Genomic DNA, 18,597 nt, shown 5'->3' with positions numbered 1-18,597 from the left:
TAGGGCTTGCACCAAAGCCACTGGTGGAATCTGGTAGCCCCAGCACTCTTGCACTTTCCAAGGAGGCCAGAGGGGCCACGCTCTTGGAGACGCTCGGCGCCAAGGCCGGTCATTGCCAGGAGGGCAGAACCTCCTTCAGAAAATCTGGAAACACTGGAAAAGGCTGGTGGTTTGAAGCTTGGGCTGGTCTGAATATAGACCGGTGTTGTTCAGGTGCTGCCTCCCAGGGAACCTGAAGGAATTTTGGAGACTGAGCTTCAGAGGCAACCTCAAAGCTGGGACCTGCCTCCTGAGCAGTCTCCTGGATCTCTGGTCGATCTATCGACTTGCCATCCCAGGACACCTCGAAGGAGTTTGCATCCTGTTGCTCCTCACTCATCACTTCACCCTGCACTGGGAGAACTGGATCGACCGCCAGTTAAGGCGTGATTGGTTCCGAGGCAGGTTCCAGATGCAGAGCTGGGGAAGGAGCAGGGGCAATAGCCTGATGCCCTACCAGTTACTCTAAGACCTGAGCTATCTAGCTTTTCAGGCCCGAGATGTCCTTTGCCTGCCTCGAGTGCCTTGACCACTTGGTGCTCCTTGAAGGACAGCCTGAGTGGCTATGAGCTCCAGGAGCTGGAGCCTGTGCACAGGGAATGCTCTGTGAAAGGCTTGAAGGCAAGTGGAGGAGGTGGAGAACAGGGCCCCAGAGTCCAGAGACGGTTCCTTAGAGTCAACCGTAGAGGTCTCGCCCATGACCTCCGCTGTCCTCCTTTGCAGCGTTCTCTCGCTGGAGTTGGCACAAATGGGGCAGAACGTCTTGTCTTCTTAGGCAGAAGTGGTGTTCTGCCTGTCCAAGAACTGGACACACAATGTGTGCTTGTCCTGTGGGGGAAGATTCACCCTGCAGGACATGCAAGGATGAAAGCCCGACAGTGCAGTGCAGAATCGCCGAGGCTCTAAGACTCTGGTGCACTGGAAGGCTCCAATGCACTGGGGCACCGAAGGTGTCGAGGCATCAAGGCACCAATGAAGGCAAAGCACCAAGGCACAGAGGCAATGCGGCACCGATACACAGAGCTTAAAAGCGGGAAAGCGTAGAGGCCTCAAGGCACCGAGAATGCCGAAGCACTGAGGCTAAGGAACACCAGGGCACCGAGGCACCGAGGCCACTGATGCAAGGAAGCTCCTAAGCTCCAAAGATGCCGAAGCACTGAGGCATCGAGGCTGTAAGTCACCAAGGTGCCAAAGCACCTAGGGACTAAGGCTCTGAGGCACCGAAGACCGGAGGGTACCAGGGGCGACAAGGTCGAGACATTGGGCTCTTTTAAAGTGACAATCAAACAACTGGAAAATAGGTTAGTTATACCCACCTTACCAGGTTGTAAGAAGCAAAAGAGAATGAGATCTTCACTGAGTGACTATTTATTACTTTGGCGGGCAGGACCGAGGACATCACTCCACAGAGGGGCATATTGGCAGCTTTGACATAAAAGGCTCAGTGAATACCTGACCTCTGGCAGGCATATTCCAAAAGTATTGGTTGGTGGTTGTCGTTGAATTGAAAAGGAACCACTATCACAATTTAAAAACAAATCGGAATATCTTTATATAAAAATTTAGCTTTATAGAAAATAATACATACAGTATTTTTTTTTTTTTTTTTTTTTAATTATTATTATCACCATTATTAGTACACGTATTGTTAAAGTTGTTTTATAGGGTGTCATACTGGGGCAACCACAAACAACTGCCGGCACAAGACCAGAGACAAAATGATATTATCTTATACATATTTGTTATACTAAAAATGTATCATTATATGTTCCATGGATCACTCGTGTTTTCCGTAATTAAGCAATAGAAAAAGAAAGTAATTAAGCAATTCGACATCAGTAATCTGATGTGATAACACCTGATGAACACGATCCTAACATAGTACGAACGCGTTTTATTCTATTTAACAGTAAATGAAATTGCCATAAAGAGATGTTAAACGTATTCACCAAAACGATACTGTACCTTTAAGTTTACTACATTTATATTTGGAGCCTTGGTTCCGTATCTGATCAAAGACCGTGTGAGAACATCAGCTGTTGACATAGGGAGTTCGTCTCGTTCCTTGTATGGAAAGGCAGCATGATCATCATCAACAGAGGGGGGCTCATGCAAAGTGATCTAGACAAGAGCTGTCTGACAAGGGCTTTTCATTACGGAGAGGAGACGATAGAAGACCATACTCTCCAGCTGGAAAATAAAACCCTAAATTACCACATCTCGGCAATCAATTAAAAAACTAGAAATTGAAAAAAAGAAAAAAACTAAGATCTGTACGAAAGTAGCACTGATGGTGGCTGATCACATTTGCTAGTGTAACCCAGGCTGTTATTTGGCTAAATGTGACTACAACAAGCTGCTGTGGACTTACACTGTATCCTACAACAAGCTGCTGTGGACTTACACTGTATTAAATTTAAAATATTTTATCCTGGATCAGAGCTCCTCCATTTGTGAGTTGTACGTTCTGTTAAGCAATGGAATCCTACAGCACAGCCGTCTTTTTGATCATACTTTTATCTTCGCTAATGAATCTTTCTTCAGCAGAGTTTCCTACTCCAGCAACGTAAGTAGCAGGAGTTGGGTTTATTTCTAGTGCATGAGGTTGTCACTCAGCTGTGTTTGTCCTGACATGCCAGTTTTGTGCTATGTAAGTTAGTCTTTAAACGCGTCGCTGGAGCTGATAAAACAAAACTGGAACCAATACGGACTTTCAATCGTGTTTTATTTATTTATTTATTTATTTATTTATTTATTTATTTATTTTTGGACAGCAACAATATGTATTGCTAATTGATTTACTAATATAAAATGTAAAAACCCTAACTTATAATACAATACGTTCTGCAGGATAATCAGTCAATCAATGAATCTTTATTTTATATAGCACCTTTCATAGTGGACCACCATCACAAAGCGCTTTACAAGATGCAGTAACAAGAAAATCCATAATATTTAACAGAGAAATGCACAATACATGATATACAGTAAAAAAAAAAAAACAAACAAACAAAAACATAATACATTAAATACAGAGCAAAGTGATAATACATGATAGTAACATAATACGTGAAATAGTAGCAGCAACACAGCAGCTAATAGCAAATAATAGGCTTAAAAAGCATGGAAAGCAAGCGATAATAAGGCACTCTAGCTATTATTAGACATCTTGTGTAAAACGTATATTTTTCTTACGTGTGAAATTACTGTGGGTGTGTCTGGCTTTATAGCGGTGGCACATAGTTTATATGCCTACTGTTTATTGACTACTCTAAAATGTGGATAGTCGCTTTATATCACTGTTGACTCAGATTTGAAAGAGGCATTAGATTACCTCTATTCTTCCTCAACTACAGTATAGTGATGGTTTATAGAGGTGGCATGCATTTTATATGCCTACTGTATACTGACAGTGTTGTCTTGTTTTTGTTAATAACTGATGCATAAAGTTTTCTTAATGAGCTCGCAGCGCGTTAGTGCCCTACAGGTTTGTTAAAGAACAATAATATTAGAGATTCAGGGAAACTTGTTGCTTTGTCACAATATGTAATATTTGTTAAGGTAACTTTTATTACAGCATTTATCAGAACAACACATGATGTTATCACAAACATACACAAACGTTTATGATAACACACCTCCACTATATTCATGATATGGTGGTTGATAAATAAATAAAGCAGCAAACCAAGCAACTGATCTTAATAAACAGCTTCAAATTGAAATTATAGTATGTGCTGACATCAATTGACTTTATTTAAATATATTATTATTATTATTATTATTATTATTATTATTATTATTATTATTATTATTATTATTATATGGACTTATATGGGAAGTTCTTATTGCATTTGTGTTTTTTTTCTTCTCATACTTTTATAGTCTAATAAATGCCAGTATTTTCTTCTAAATTTGTATTGGAATCTGAATGCATTACAAGAAATCTTTGATTTATGTTTTTAATATAATTCCTGTTCTTGGAAATCAGCTTTGGGGAAATAGAAAACATGGAATGAAATACATTTAGGCATAGATATAATTTAAGTTTATGAATTTTATTCTATAATTATATTATTAATTATATTATAGATATAGGCATACATCATCTTTATCTATTTTGAGGATATTGCACTACATATTATACCATGGAGATCTACTTTTGTGGCCTTGTTTTTGGATATGTGGTGGCAAAAGCAGAATAAATGATAATGAAATAGACTTTTTCATTGGATAAGCACTGTACTGTGTACTGTAGTCCACTTGCTTCCAATCTAAAGCTCGCTATTACCTGTATTAGGTTATGTTTATGGGGCTGCCTATGCTTTCTTGTTGTTATGGTTAAATCACACCTTATTTAATCCAGGCTTATATTATACACATTGGTGTGCAATTGTTTATTTTACCTATATTAGCAGAATTTATCTCAACCGATGACTGGCTATCAGATGATTTAAGCATAAACACAATAAAAAAAATCAAATAACAAGAAATATGACATGTAAAATGATGTGATTGTCAGGTGGGTATAAAAGAAGACAAATGTTTGTTTTTAAATAAGGACAAGAGAGGGTATCAATGTGTGTTCTTTAATGACCAGCTATTACATGATATATGTTAGCAACATATTTGCTCACCCTCACTGAAAGTTAACAGATGCTCCAATGCACATGCTCATATTGTGCTTGCTAGTAGGATAGATGCAGATCCCTGAAGCCATGAAGGTGCTCCGTCAGTCTCTTCCTGTGACTATGACCATGTTACGTGCAAATTTGGCAGTTGATCTACTTTGCCGTATTTTTCATTTAACTTTACTTTGTGTGGCTTATAGGCATTGATTGTTTTAATATATTTTGCCCACACCCCTTTCCTATTTTGAAATGTATATTTTCTTGTGGTTCATCAATTTCATATAGTTTTGTCAAACTAAAAATGGATTAAGGCTAGATTCTCAAAGCTCTTTACTCCAGATTGTCATGAACACAAAAAGAAAAGAAAAACTTGCCCCCAAAAGTTACCAAACAAAGATTTTTATCAATAGAATATTTCTAAAATATTATTATTATATATATATATATATATATATATTATATATAATATAATATAGATATATATATGTATACAATTTAATTTTAAAAAGGTTTGGTCCTGTCCCTCATTTTTTTTTTTTTTTTTTTTTTTTTTCAGAAACTTCATACCTGATACATCGTGAAATGTGTATTGCAAACGCAGTCAGCTTTATCATACAGAGTCTTAATTTGATATGAAAGTTGGCAGCAGACCAGAGGATTGTATACAATTTCCAAGTAGGAGTTGCTCTGTTGCATATAGGATAAAATCAGGGAAGAAGGAGCCAGTCAAAACTGTCACAAGAGCTCAATCATATAGTGAGTACTCTATTATCATTAAAGGCATATTAGCCATTATTCATTTGTTCACTTCGGGACTGCTTAAAAAATGTTTCTTGTTGCCTTTATAATAGAGAACATACATTTGATTAAGGAAGTAAGGAACACACATGTATATTACTCATGGTTTGTTATAGCTGTGCTTAATACACTTTGTTCCAAATACAATCGTTTTTTTTTTTTTTGTCCTTTTGTGAGAAATTAGCTCAACTCGACTTGACAACTTCCAACAACTATAATATGAAACGCTGAAAAGATGTTTTACAGTATTATGTGTATATTTTCTTGGAATTCCTACAGTTACACTACATTTGGCCTAGAAAAAGGAAGGAGTATCTTCTATCAGAAATAGGGGAATGGATTTTTTTTTTTTTTTTTTTTTTAACTTTCGCAGATTCAAGAAGCTTGTGCATGACTGTATTCGAGATCTCCCAAGAGAGTATTATGAGGGCTTCCCTTCTGCTGCCCAGAAATAAGGCCAACCTATATTAACATCATCTGCACAATATAGAAAGTATATACAGTATGATCTTATTTACTTGTAGTGTTTTTGAACCCTTATTTCAGAGCTTTTCCTGCGTCCTGTTCCTTGTGTGGTGTAAATGGGAATTAAATACTGTTTTTCAATATGGTTCTAAGTTGACGTGGACCTTTGGATCATGCAATATTTCCTATCATATAGAATAAATGAATATAAGATGCGTCAGAAAAATAATGAGGTTTTGGGTTATAATGAACTACATTAATGCTTACAGTTTTCACAGTTGCTGATGATGTTCATGAGTGCTCAGAAGATGCAGGAGCAACATTTTGAGTAGTTATATAAATATCTTTATTGTCTTGCAACAAATTAGGAATTTGGAAATGGAAATTGGTGGAAATTAATTCTGTACAGGTCAGTTGGATTGACATCCAGTCACTGAGCTGGTCTAAAGATGACTGCGTTGTTCTGTCTGTCTTTATGCTCCTTGCTGCATAGTATTTCAATGTAATGACATATTCCTGTCTGCCATTCCTACTTCTAAATTTCATCTCAATATTATTCATCTGCATCTAAAAAGCTGCCAGAATATGCCAAGCAGCATGTTGTGAACCATATCAGTCTTCCTGTATAATGTGCACTCCATTTCATATTGTACTAATGATCATAGAAAAACTCTAGCTTCAAGGGCTACAGTGGCCACGTCAGACATCTCAAGAGACGATAAGATAAGGTTTTCCAGAAAAATAAAGAAATAAATGTTAATGACTTGAAAAGGCCTTACGCAGAGAAAACCCTGTAAACATGCCCTCAGCATGTTCATTGAATGAACAGCATAAGCAAGGAGTCAAGACCCTTTCCCATTCTCTCAGCCTGATCTAGTTAGTTACGCTCTGTTATGTGGTTATAACTGTCAGTAAAACAAAGATTTTCAGCAGATGTTTGTAATACAGGAAAAAGCACAGGCCCAAATTTGTAACTCCCTGCTGTGGGCAGGGGTCAAAGTTCGCAGCAGCTTGTGGCTTATTCAATATTTTGTTTATAAGACTGAATGGCTTATGTCATTTTTAATCCCAGTATGTTTGACAGATAACCTTAACACATCCTCAAATGTAAAAAAAAAAAAAAAAAAAAAAAAAACCTTTAATTGGAGAAAAGATAGAAATATTACCTCTGATCATTTAATTTTTTTTTTTTTTTTTAATGAAATCTATATAATGTTTTTCAATAATCACTTACAGACAGCGTCGCATATCAGACCCCCTGTTGACTGGGGTATAGGCGGATATGTGAAAAAGTCGGATTTGAGAACATCGATAGAAAAAGCATTTACACATCCATAAATAGGTTAGTGAACAAAAACAACACTCAAACTGCTTTAAAAATTGAGACATTTTTTACTTTAAAAGTAAGCAAACATAAACAAGATTAATTAGGCTACAATACACAGTGCTGCTATGCAGTTTGCTTTAGGCCATCTCCCTGCAAAGCTTTTTAAAATAACAAAAAACTAAAAAACTAACGGTAAATGTACAGTAACCTGCAACTGATGGCTTCTTTCTTAACTCTAGAAGTCCCTGTCTCCCTGGTTCTGCTTTCTAATGTCTCTGTCATGGTACTTTGCGCTCTTTCTTAATATTGCCAACAGCTGATAAGCAGCTCAGTTTGAATATTGCTTTAGCTATTTTAAACAAACGGCCAATAAGCATTGCGTTTATGAAGCTTTCTTTGTTTATTTTAAATGCATTTAAAAGCTATAAGAACATGCAGCCAATATTTGCAAGCGTGTGCGCCGTCATATAAATACATTGCAAAAAAAAAAAAAAAAAAAAAGCTTTCTCGACTGGTGTATTGATACGTCACTGCTACACTCAGCTGACTGACACACACACAGCCCACCTCTCTTAAAGGGGAACGCACCAAAAGGCTGATTTCTGTAACGATTTCTTTCTGTTTCCATCGCGGACGCGGCATTTGCTGCCAATGCCATTACCCTCGTAGTCACTTTTAATATTTAGTTATTTATTTAGCGAGTCAGTTAATTGATCAGGATGGTTATGTGACGGTCGGAAATGCGACGTTCCACTGTACATGCTTTATCTTTGTTACCAATAAGTAGACCTACATTTTCTAAAAATACAGCTAGGGTGATAGAAGATAGCTCCCTATCCCCTCACCCCCTCACGCCCTCACGCTACCTCTGGTTTATATTTAGAACTCCTGCACACCTGTTCAGAGCTGTATATTAGGACACAGGGTGTTTTTTTCTCTCTTGTGTGCTGTCTCCCATGACAGGTGTGAGGAGGTGGCTAAATATAGCAGGGGTGTGCTAAACTGGCTTGAGAAGAAAGTACAAGCGCTAAATCTTCCTAAAACCATTGTGTGAAATTCAACTTGCTATGGGTTAAAACTTTATTTTTTTTTATTTTTATTTTTTTTTACACGTTTTAAATAAAGGTATGTACATTGCTCTTTAGTTATGTCTATTCAATAAAGGTATAGTAACACTTTTTTCTCAACACATTTTTAAATGCTCAGTGTAAGGAAATGTTGGGAAGATGGTCTGAAAGCTTTTATTTATTCAGGAAGAAATAATGTAAATTGGCTGAAAATAGCCACCATACATGTTAGGAATATTGCTGACCCCTGATTTAATTGCTATCCATCAAAATGAACCCCTAGTCCTATACAATAAATAAAATAGAAAGTGTTCCCTTTTAAATGTATAGTTTATAAGAGAACAAATGTTTTTTAAGGACGTAGAAAACAAAAGTTTATTTTATTTCAAGCACACAAGATGAATTACTTCTGGATCTTGACATATCAAACTGCTATATCAAGTCACACTATTTATCTTGCGATGTCGACATTTCAGTTTTTCATGATCTCATTGAACCACAGTATGGTAGGTCTGTGGTCAGCTTCTGAGGATGTAGCATATTATAGGGAAGCATTGCAGACACTGTAAAAAAAGAACCCTTTAATGAGGAGTAATTGAATACAGCATGCTTTTCAGATCTTAATCTTACTGATTTAGTGCATTAGAGCCTGCACTAAGTGGTGGCGCATTACTCTTGCTTTTAATTTGTATACAAAGGTTTTATCAGCCTGTTTACAAATCACTTTTGCCTTCAGTGCCATAGTTCAAGCACAGCAAGGTCCTAATAAATTACAAAGTCATTTAATAAGATTTCAGATTTATACATTGCAGATTTTTGTCATAATTTTTATTTTATGCACAAAGCAATAACCCAAGAAAAAGGCATAGACTGAGAGTTTCCTTTAACCTAGAGCAGCACCAGCGATCATGTTTTCAAATTAAAATACTCGTGTGCTGTAACACATGCGGCTTTTAAAACTGCACTTTTGAGCCATTTGTACCTGTAGCTAATGGGAATGCAACATGGCTAAGATTTAGGGAATTCTTTTGTAGCTAAAATTACTTTAATTTGATTGGCACCTTCTTGGTTTATGCGGAATTGTATTTTACAGTAGATATCCCCCAGTCATAAAAGGTTGATTAAAAAAAAAATGATAGGCCTAATTACAGAAAGAGGTACAAAACAAGATTAAACCTGGTTACCATTGTGACTGGTTTTACCACTTGTTTATATTTTCATTCACAGTAAATCCTGTTTTTGGAATCTGCACTGTGCACGTTTTTCACTTTTTAACCATAGCTAGAAGGCGCAATTTGTTAAAATACTTAAATGTTGATTATTTCTTAAGATTTAGCATAATATAGTAACTTTTTTGAAAAATATTTTTTTTTGGAAATTGCCTGAACATCCTGTTGATTTGGTGTGTTTTTCCTGTTGCTTATGCAGATGTGCACACATCTTTGTTTATCTTAAAAAAAAGTTGAATGCCTCTATAATTACTAGACTGAACATAATGTTATAATTATTAGTACTGTAGTACAGTTACTAAGGTTCAGCTACATAGGAGTCAACCATTTTGTTTGTTATAAAGAACCACTAGTTCAATTCTGTTAAATAGTAGATCTTATTGAACTTGGGAGCTGTCTAAGACTAACTGTATAAAGAGAAGCCTTCTGGAGGGCACAACTAATAAGATTATTAGATTTTTTTTTTTTTTTTTAAATGTAAAAGCTTAAGTACAGCTGTGAGTTCTTTTTTTTTTCTGGAGTGGATTATTACCATATCAGGTTTTCTATTTTCTTTTGTTTTTTTTATTTATTTTTATTTTGGTTGCATAAAGCAAGTCATGGTTTTTGGAAACTACTTGGATGAGTTTCTGGTAGTTACCACCTTTCAAGCAATGATCGCATAACAAGTACTGATCTAGAGAGCAAAACTATTGTATCAGGGAATAGGTCTGCTGGTTTTTCTCTAAAGGTAACCACTCAATCAAGAACTTAAAGATTAATGATCTTGGGGGACCATATTATACTGAAAAACTGCCTTCCATCATCCTTTGCTTGTAACATAGACTGCATCAACTCTAGACAATCACTCAACGTATATTGTATTGCATTATTATTATTATTATTATTATTACTATTATTATTATTATTATTATTATTATTATTATTATTATTATTATTATTATTATTATTATTATTATTATTATTAATTTATTATTTATTCATTTATTTATTTATTAACAGATGCCCTTATCCAGGGTGACTTACAGTTGTTAGAAAGTATCACATTACAGATAAGAGTAGTTATAAAATACAATAAAATCAGTAGTAAGAGCAAATTCAAATGAGAGAAAATAAAAAATACAGTAAATAATTATGGTTGAGCGCGATTACGACTAAAAATATTTGGTTATAAGAGTTAATTCCATCAGGAACAAATAGTAAGTACAATAAATGCGTAAGAACGATTTCAAGTAAGAGCAAATACAAAAACCGTGAATACGGTTACCTGTAAGAGTAAAATCAAGTACAAGATATAGAGAATCTAATTATGACTGTAGAATACAGCAAAGTATGGAGCAGTTACTGTAAGTGCAAGCACAAGGTGATGCAAGTACTGATACAGTTGGGTGCCATATATACAGTATAGTCAAGAGTTGCGAAGTTTACAGATGCTGTCTGAACAGGTGTGTCTTGAGGAGGCGCCAAAAGGTGGTCAGGGACTGAGCAGTCCTGGTATCCGTGGGTGGGTCGTTCCACCGCTGAGGGACAAGGGTGGAGAAGGAGCAGGCTGTGGAGACAAGGGAGCAGAGGGGGGGTACAGCTAATCTACCAGTGGCACAGCAGGGGGAGAGAGGGGGTGTAGGGAGAAATAATAGTCTGGAGGTAGGAGGGGGCAGAAAAAACGAGACAGCATATATTTTATGCTATATTTTTCAGAATCCCACTACTAACGCTTCATTATTCAACCAGCTTTATGAGTTGTTCAATTATAATTACATAATAAATAAGCATTTCATTTCAGAAGGCAGCACATTTAAACAATATTTTGTTGGCTTGGAGCCCAAAATGTTAAAAATGTTAAATCCAAATTTAGAACTCAATTGGGTATGCCAAATAAAGACACCCTGAAGTTATGATATGAGTATTATGCAATACTGGAGGTTCTTTTTGTATCAATCCAGTGCACTAGATTGAATCCATTAAAACTTTTTTTTTTTTTTTATTTCCTTACTGATAGGAATTTGGTGAAAAAAGAAAAAAAGTTGTATGTTTAAATGTTTATTTCCGTTTTGCTTGTTTTATGTTAGTCGTAGAGGTGTTTCTCTTTAGCTATCAGTATATCAGGTATGTGGTCCAACGTGTTTGTCTGTTGGATCGTAAAGATTACTTTAGAGTGCAATTCATCAATATACTACTCACGTCAAATAGCAACGAGACTAGCTGTGCCATTACAGTGTTAGTGTGGCTTATGCAAAATTTGTGCAAAATATTTGTGCAATTGTTCTGGTTGGCTGTTAAACATTGAAAATGACATAATTTACCTTTTCAGTGTCTTTTTTATCTGCTTTGTGTTTTATGAGATATAACATAGACAAATATGTTTCCTGGTAATTGTGTTTTTGTGTGAATCAATTTTTAAGTAATGTTACAGGTGTTTTTTTTTTTTTTTTTTTTTTTCCAAATTTTAAATGTCAGGTTCTTCAGGCCATGTAGAAATGTTCTGCCTGGAATCGTAGGTTGTCTTACTAGTATGGGTAGAAGCACAATCAGGTGAATTAAACCCAGCCAATTTCCCCCAGCCTAAAAAGCTCCATGTTGCCCCAGCCAAGACCAGCAGCTGCAGATCGTGTGACTCACTGCATTCACACAGTTGCCACTGGGAGCCCTAAGCTAGGCTACTTTACACAGAATAATGTTTTTAAACTCTTTTTTTTTTTGTCAGAGAAAAAATGTGCCTTTTTTTTTAAAGCTAGACATTCAATTTGATTTTTTCACTGTATTAGGAGGGTCCTATTGTACTGTAATGGATGCTCATTTGGGAATGTATTGCAATTAGAAACTGTTAACATTGGCTTTTATTGCTGTTTTAAACATCTTCCAGATCACATTTTTTTTTTTTTTTTTCAGCAAGGCTCAGTGGTTCACTTTGTTAAAGCCAGACTTCTTTCTAAATGTCCTGCAGCCATCTATAATGTGGTAATAAGTGTTCCTGTTAAGTGAATGAAAGTTCTAAGGTTTCTGATATGAATTAATGCCCACTAGTGGAGCTGTCTGATTTGGTCAAAAAAGTTTATAATTTAAAGAAAATTACATAATTTTCATTTGTACAGCATCAAAGACGGTTCTCAAGGTTGGACCCTCAGGGAGAGCTTATGTGTCAAACTGACATATCAGTGTATCTCAGCCCTTGCGTTAGTGTCTTTTAGAGCAGTGCCACCTGCTCACTTAGGGTAGCTGTGTGTCTTGTTCTTCGCTAACTGATTCGCAAGTCATTTCATGGTGAGTGATTTTTCAGTGTCCTACAAAGGATTAAACTTCCTTAAGAAACACAGCCAGACAAGACCAGGTGAATGGACTAGCAACATAAGAAAGCTACAAAAGGACTTAACTTGGATTAAGTCATTGACAAATTTGTATTTGTCAAGTGGAGATTTATCAATAGACATGAACTTGACTTACCTTCCCTACATCTGTTCTAGTAATCTAAAAACTTCCAGGAAAGATTTTTTGCGACGACTTTTGTTAGAAATCTATTTTGAAATGGACCATTAGTCAAAGTGCATTGATCCAGTCAGCAGAACTCATGAAAACAATTATTCATTTGATAAATAATAGGAAAGGAACTTTGTGATTTGTCATATGATCTGTTAGAATCCCATTACAATTTGTGCATATTTCATAAGGTTGTTTTTTTTTTTTGTGTGTGTGTTATCAGGAGTAGTTGACAGTTGACATTCCTATCCATTTTGCAGGTAGCAGCCAAAGTGTATATTTTGAGAAGAATGCTAAAGCTGCCTGTGTACATTTTGGGACTATAGAATTTTAACAGGGTATGACTTATGAAAGTGAAGCCAATGAAATGTGGTAAACATACACTAAATTGAATATATTTGTACAACATTACGTGGAGCCAAGGTGTTGATATTTTCCCATTGTGGCAGTGATTTTGGCATTGTAGAACTTACCAATCTGGCTTCAAAATAACGACTCCAAAGCTCATTTCAGAATGCAATGGTCCTGTGGAGGTTCGAACCTGGACCATCTTAACATATCTTTTTTTTGTAAATGTTAAAAGTTCTGTATTTGTAATGTTGTGCATGTTCCCAGTGCAAGTGCTGCCAGCAGTGGGTGCATAATTATGTAGCGTGAAAGTACATTGCAGTCAGGCTTTGTAGAGAACCCCTCCCCCCACAGGCCTAATTACCACTGCACACTGTTGAGCTTGTTAGGAAAATAAAATAAAGACATGCATAATGCTGAAGAAATTCATATTGCCTTTCATCGTCTTTATTGCCAGCTAAACAGCCTGTGCCAATATTTGGTTTGTCTCAAGAGCGCACTTGACGTATTTTTAAATATACACTCGCTGGCCACTTTTCTTTACCTATCAGGAGTAAATGTTTTTTTCTACTGGCCAACACAGTAACAATTTCTGCAATCTTGAGCATAATTTTTACGACAACACTTTTTTAGCAATTCTTACAAAGTATAGCATCAAATAAAAGTTTTTTGTTTTGTTTTGTTTTTTATGGTGTTGAAAACATTCTGAATGTTTTTATTTTTTATTTTTTGTGTTTATGGTACTTTGGCCTGAGTTCAGAAGCCATTCTTCTATTCTAGTTGCCTGTCATAGACATAAATAGACATACATAACTGGCTAGATTATGTTAGTAAGAGTTTGCTCTATCTAGTAAAAACCGGATTTGAGTAGAAGTTACTTATGGCAAGTTGAACTGAAGAGCAGTTCTAAACTCAAGTCAAAGCACCTTATATCAAAAAGTAATAACAATGCTATCTTTTACCATAGCTTAACACATATACTTTACCCCTTTTCTCTTTTTATTTTTATTTACCTATTTCTCATGGAAATCACCTGATTTACCGCTGAGTGACATGCAGAATATGTGTACATTGATATTATATGCAGGCATTTTGCAAAGCACACTGCCCTTGGCGAAATTGTCCTTGTAGTCTCAGGATAAGATTTGCAGTCAACTTAAAAATAAGCCCACGGGAATCTCTTAATTTTGAGGCAAACGGTCATTTTATGAGCTCCTTATTACAGAGCTTAAATTAGCCCTTACTGAAATATGGGCTAAATCTTTGGTAGTGTTGCCTTCCTCCATTTTTTTTTAATTTAACATGGCACAACAATATAAATTTAAAGATACAAATTTAATAATGGTTCAGAACATACTAAAAACACTGTTTAGAAAGTTGTTTTCTGTGCCATTTGCAATTGTGCTACAAAAAGCTGACAGAAACCAAGAGATCATTGATATTTTATTATAAATTGAAAATATTTATATATATGACCTGTGTGTTTCCTTGGCTTCGTCTGCTATGAATTATTTTTTCCATATTTAAATGCATCTGAAATTGCTTGCAAACTTAACGCCTTCCAGTATTCTGACTTTCAGCACAGTTCACAATGACTCTAAATTCAAGGCATGGTGTATAATCAGTACTGTACTTAGAATCCTTGTGAACAATTTTTATTAGGAAGGATATATTGCACTTGTTTCAAACAACCCAACCTGTATCTGAAGGAAATTAGCATTTTTCTATTGCAAATAAAGCTCTTGATGCAGAAACGTGCATTTGTGTTGTATTGAGAGACCGTGAAATTCTATGGTGCATTAATTTTGACACATAGTGCCCTTTGATTTATTGACAGGAGACTTTTGTTACCGAATCAGGGATTAACCATAGGATGAGAACTATAATAAGCATCCATGTGAGGTGAGCTTATATGTATCTGTAAATCTGAAGATGGACTGTAATTGCAAATGTTAGGTCAAAACTTTGGGTTGTCAGAAGAACTCATTGGACATATTTTTTAATATAACTAAGCTTAGGACACAAGCCACTATTTAACATATCAATTTTTTCATGTTTACTAACTATAAGTCTGATTACAGCCAGACCACTGGACAGAAATCTGCAGAGGTAGAAGTGACTGGGTTCCTGGAAGAAAGAGATCTTTTAAATTCTTTAGTTTTTCTCTTTGAAATATTTGCATCCATTTATTGGTGATAATGTTGTATGACATCATGCAGCAAAAACTTTTTTACAAGTTTTAATGGTTATTTGTCCAGACACCAAGGTATACTGTACATGGTGTGACAAACATTATGGATTTTCAAACATTTTCTTATACTTAAATGTGTTATGTTTTCTTTTTCATTGTTGCCTATTGCCCATTTAAGCTATGCATTTTATCATGATTTTTATACTAATACTATGATAGAAAATTGGTGTAAAGAAACACCCAGGAAACTACACCTAATGTATTTGCTTTTGCCTTGAGTAAATATTGTATAACAAAAACATTTCCATTCACCACAGGTGTAAAGGCTTACAACAACAGAACGATTTTTTTTTTTTGGGGGGGGGGGGGGGGGTTGTTATGCAGGTCAGAAACAAAGGTTCAAACATAAGAAAAAAAAAAAGTGCAAGTATTGAAACTCACTGTGGTTTTGGTAGACTTTACCAAAGGAAGATTTATTTAAATCCACTTTTTTTTGTAAACCCCTGTACCTCACACCTTGTTTTCTATCAGTCTGCTGGTGAGCAGAGTAAACAATAAAATGTACTTCAATGTGACCATAACTCTGTGAATTGTCAGTCTAGTGGGAATTGGCCTTTGGGTATCATTCTGTATCAGCTATTGAACAGGGAGCCTAATTGTTTTGAGGTGCAGGCTCACTACTTCATCTATTCATTTGTCATCCTCTGCATTGTGGTTGAAACTGACTTCACTGTTAGTGATATCTCCATGAAATTGGAAAATAGTCATAACCTTTCTCAGGTACAAGATCGAGTCACTTCTTGTTAGTGTTTACTCGTTCAGAACAACTAATAAGCCAGAAGATTGGAGGGGTTTGGGGAGGCGGGGAGAAGATGTTGGTCTTTTCAAGCAATGGCCAGTGTATTCTGAGATATTTTGGTGTGAAAATTATTCACATAAGAAGATATGTCAATGTAGCTTTCTAAATTTACTCACAGTGATACTTTTAGCTTTCACTTTATTCCGGTTAAAGCAGTACAATTAATTCATCCTATGCAGATTACAGACCATAATAATAATAATAAAAAAAAACAGTATACAGAATAATAATTATTTACTTTTTAACTGTAAAATATAACATGGTCATAACTATTGAAGAAATCTACTATTGTATATACCCAATTTGCACATACAGGTGCTGGCTGGGCTCAAACCCGCTACCTCTCACTATATATCCCATATATAAGCATTCAATCACCATAATGGGCATGTGATTTCCACAACAAAATAAATAATTGATAAACATTAAGGCAGCAGGTCTTTATACATGTGATATCTATCAGTAGGTAGTTGTTTATCTTAATAATCAAAATAGAAGTTTGTAATGACATAACACCAATGTTAAAATGTTTTAACATTAGAATTAAAAAACGTCATTGTTACAGTTGTACTGCTGTGCATTATTGAGCACTTCAGTGTTATTGATGGAATGCCTATGCAGAGTACAGTAAAGTGTAATGCATTTAATAAAATCTGTGCACCCACCATCCTGATAATACTTTTATAATGTGTGTTTTGTAAACAGAAGCAGTAGGCTCATGTTTTTGTTTTTCAGATAGATGCAACAATATTCTACATTTGTTTCTAAAGGGGAGCCTTTTTTGCTGTAAGTAGGAAAGGATAATCAGATCTTACTGTCTTGCTTTGACGTAGCATGTTTTTAGTTGAATTTTTTTTTTCTTTTTTAATAGTCGGAGCTATGTTAACAAACAAACAATATCAATAGAAAACGCGTAAACATCAAGGGTGCAATAAGAAAGGCTTTCTTGTTAAGAGAAACGACTTGACCGACGTGAAGGCCATCAGCATCAATGTGCAACTTGGAGGATAGCATGTCAGGTTTCATTTATGTTTGTGATCTTCAAAGTTCTTTGCTCTTGATCTGATTGGACCTCTTTTTAATTTACAGGGTAAAGACGTGGGTGGATAAGATGCAGGAGGACCTTGTCACATTGGCCCGTACAGCAAGTGGAGTTGATCAGCTAGGCGCGGTGAGTGCAGACACTTTTAAAGCGCTAATTGGACCTGTCAGGACAACACAGTCTCAGAGACTGGAGGCATTTTTAAAACTAAGTGTGCCTTGTTTTTATTGGTCCTATAAAAGGTATCAATCTAAAATAGTAACCACAGAATCTTTAATGGTACTCATTTGTTATTTGATATACATCAGGAGCAATTGTGGCACAACTTCTACAACAGGCATATCAGTGTTTTATTGTTTTTAATTTTATCTCACCTTTATAATTTTGTATTTGTTATATTATGGATAGAGGCCAACATGCCTTGTATGTTAGGTTGCAAAGGGTTGAAAAGCATAATTAACAATGTCTGCAGTTGAATTGAGGTTGTGCAAATTCTTCTCTTAGAAAGATAATGTGCGCTGAAACTTAACTTACCATTGACTTAACATCTATTTGTGTTCTCTTTTGTGAAGGTTTATTTTTAGAGTTGTTTTCTTTTTTTGCAAGAATTTGGATATTATAAACCAAAAAAAAATCCATTGCTGAAACGCTTTACCCTTCACCATTAGAATGACCTGAAAGCATGTATCTCTATATCTACTTTACAGAACCACAATGCCTCAAAAAATATCTGCGTCACAATCTTTGTAAATATACAGTGTTACTACAAGTAGCCAGTTAAGTCTAAACCATTTTAAGTTGAAGAAAACTGGACTATAACTCTTCACTTGTAAAAATATCTAGGCAAAAGGTAATTTTCCTAGAATTTAAAAAGCATATTGTAGTAACAAAAGAACTTGACAGTGTGACAACCCTACAGCATGTCCACCATGAGGTATAGTTCAAAGGAGGCAGTAAGTTAACTAAAAAACATAAAAGATTAGAACAGTTACAGTACAGCATTTTATAGTCATGAAGGCTAGTGACAGAGTATTGCCTATATTTGACACTGTTGCATTCTGCTTGGCTGAACCCTAGCTGTGCCCTGGTTGGTTCCTCGCCCTTGGGCATGCAGGACGGCAATTCCT

General features: G+C 35.7%; 1 protein-coding gene across 7 annotated transcripts in view; it reads left to right on the top strand.

The window, feature by feature from the left end:
• Positions 1 to 2,424: 2,424 nt before the first annotated feature.
• Positions 2,425 to 18,597, top strand: part of LOC121318192 (voltage-dependent calcium channel subunit alpha-2/delta-1) — a 140,884-nt gene continuing 124,711 nt past the window's right edge. For all 7 annotated transcript variants that reach the window (XM_041254612.1, XM_041254611.1, XM_041254607.1 and 4 more), the window contains exons 1-2: positions 2,425 to 2,605; positions 17,518 to 17,599. In XM_041254612.1, the coding sequence (XP_041110546.1) occupies positions 2,517 to 2,605; positions 17,518 to 17,599 (171 nt within the window). In that variant the 5' untranslated portion in view covers positions 2,425 to 2,516. The remainder of the gene's footprint in view (positions 2,606 to 17,517; positions 17,600 to 18,597) is intronic.

Source organism: Polyodon spathula, chromosome 7 (genome assembly GCF_017654505.1).
Source record: "Polyodon spathula isolate WHYD16114869_AA chromosome 7, ASM1765450v1, whole genome shotgun sequence".
NCBI classification, from domain to species: Eukaryota; Metazoa; Chordata; class Actinopteri; order Acipenseriformes; family Polyodontidae; genus Polyodon; species Polyodon spathula.
This window is presented reverse-complemented; position numbering and strand designations above follow the sequence as displayed.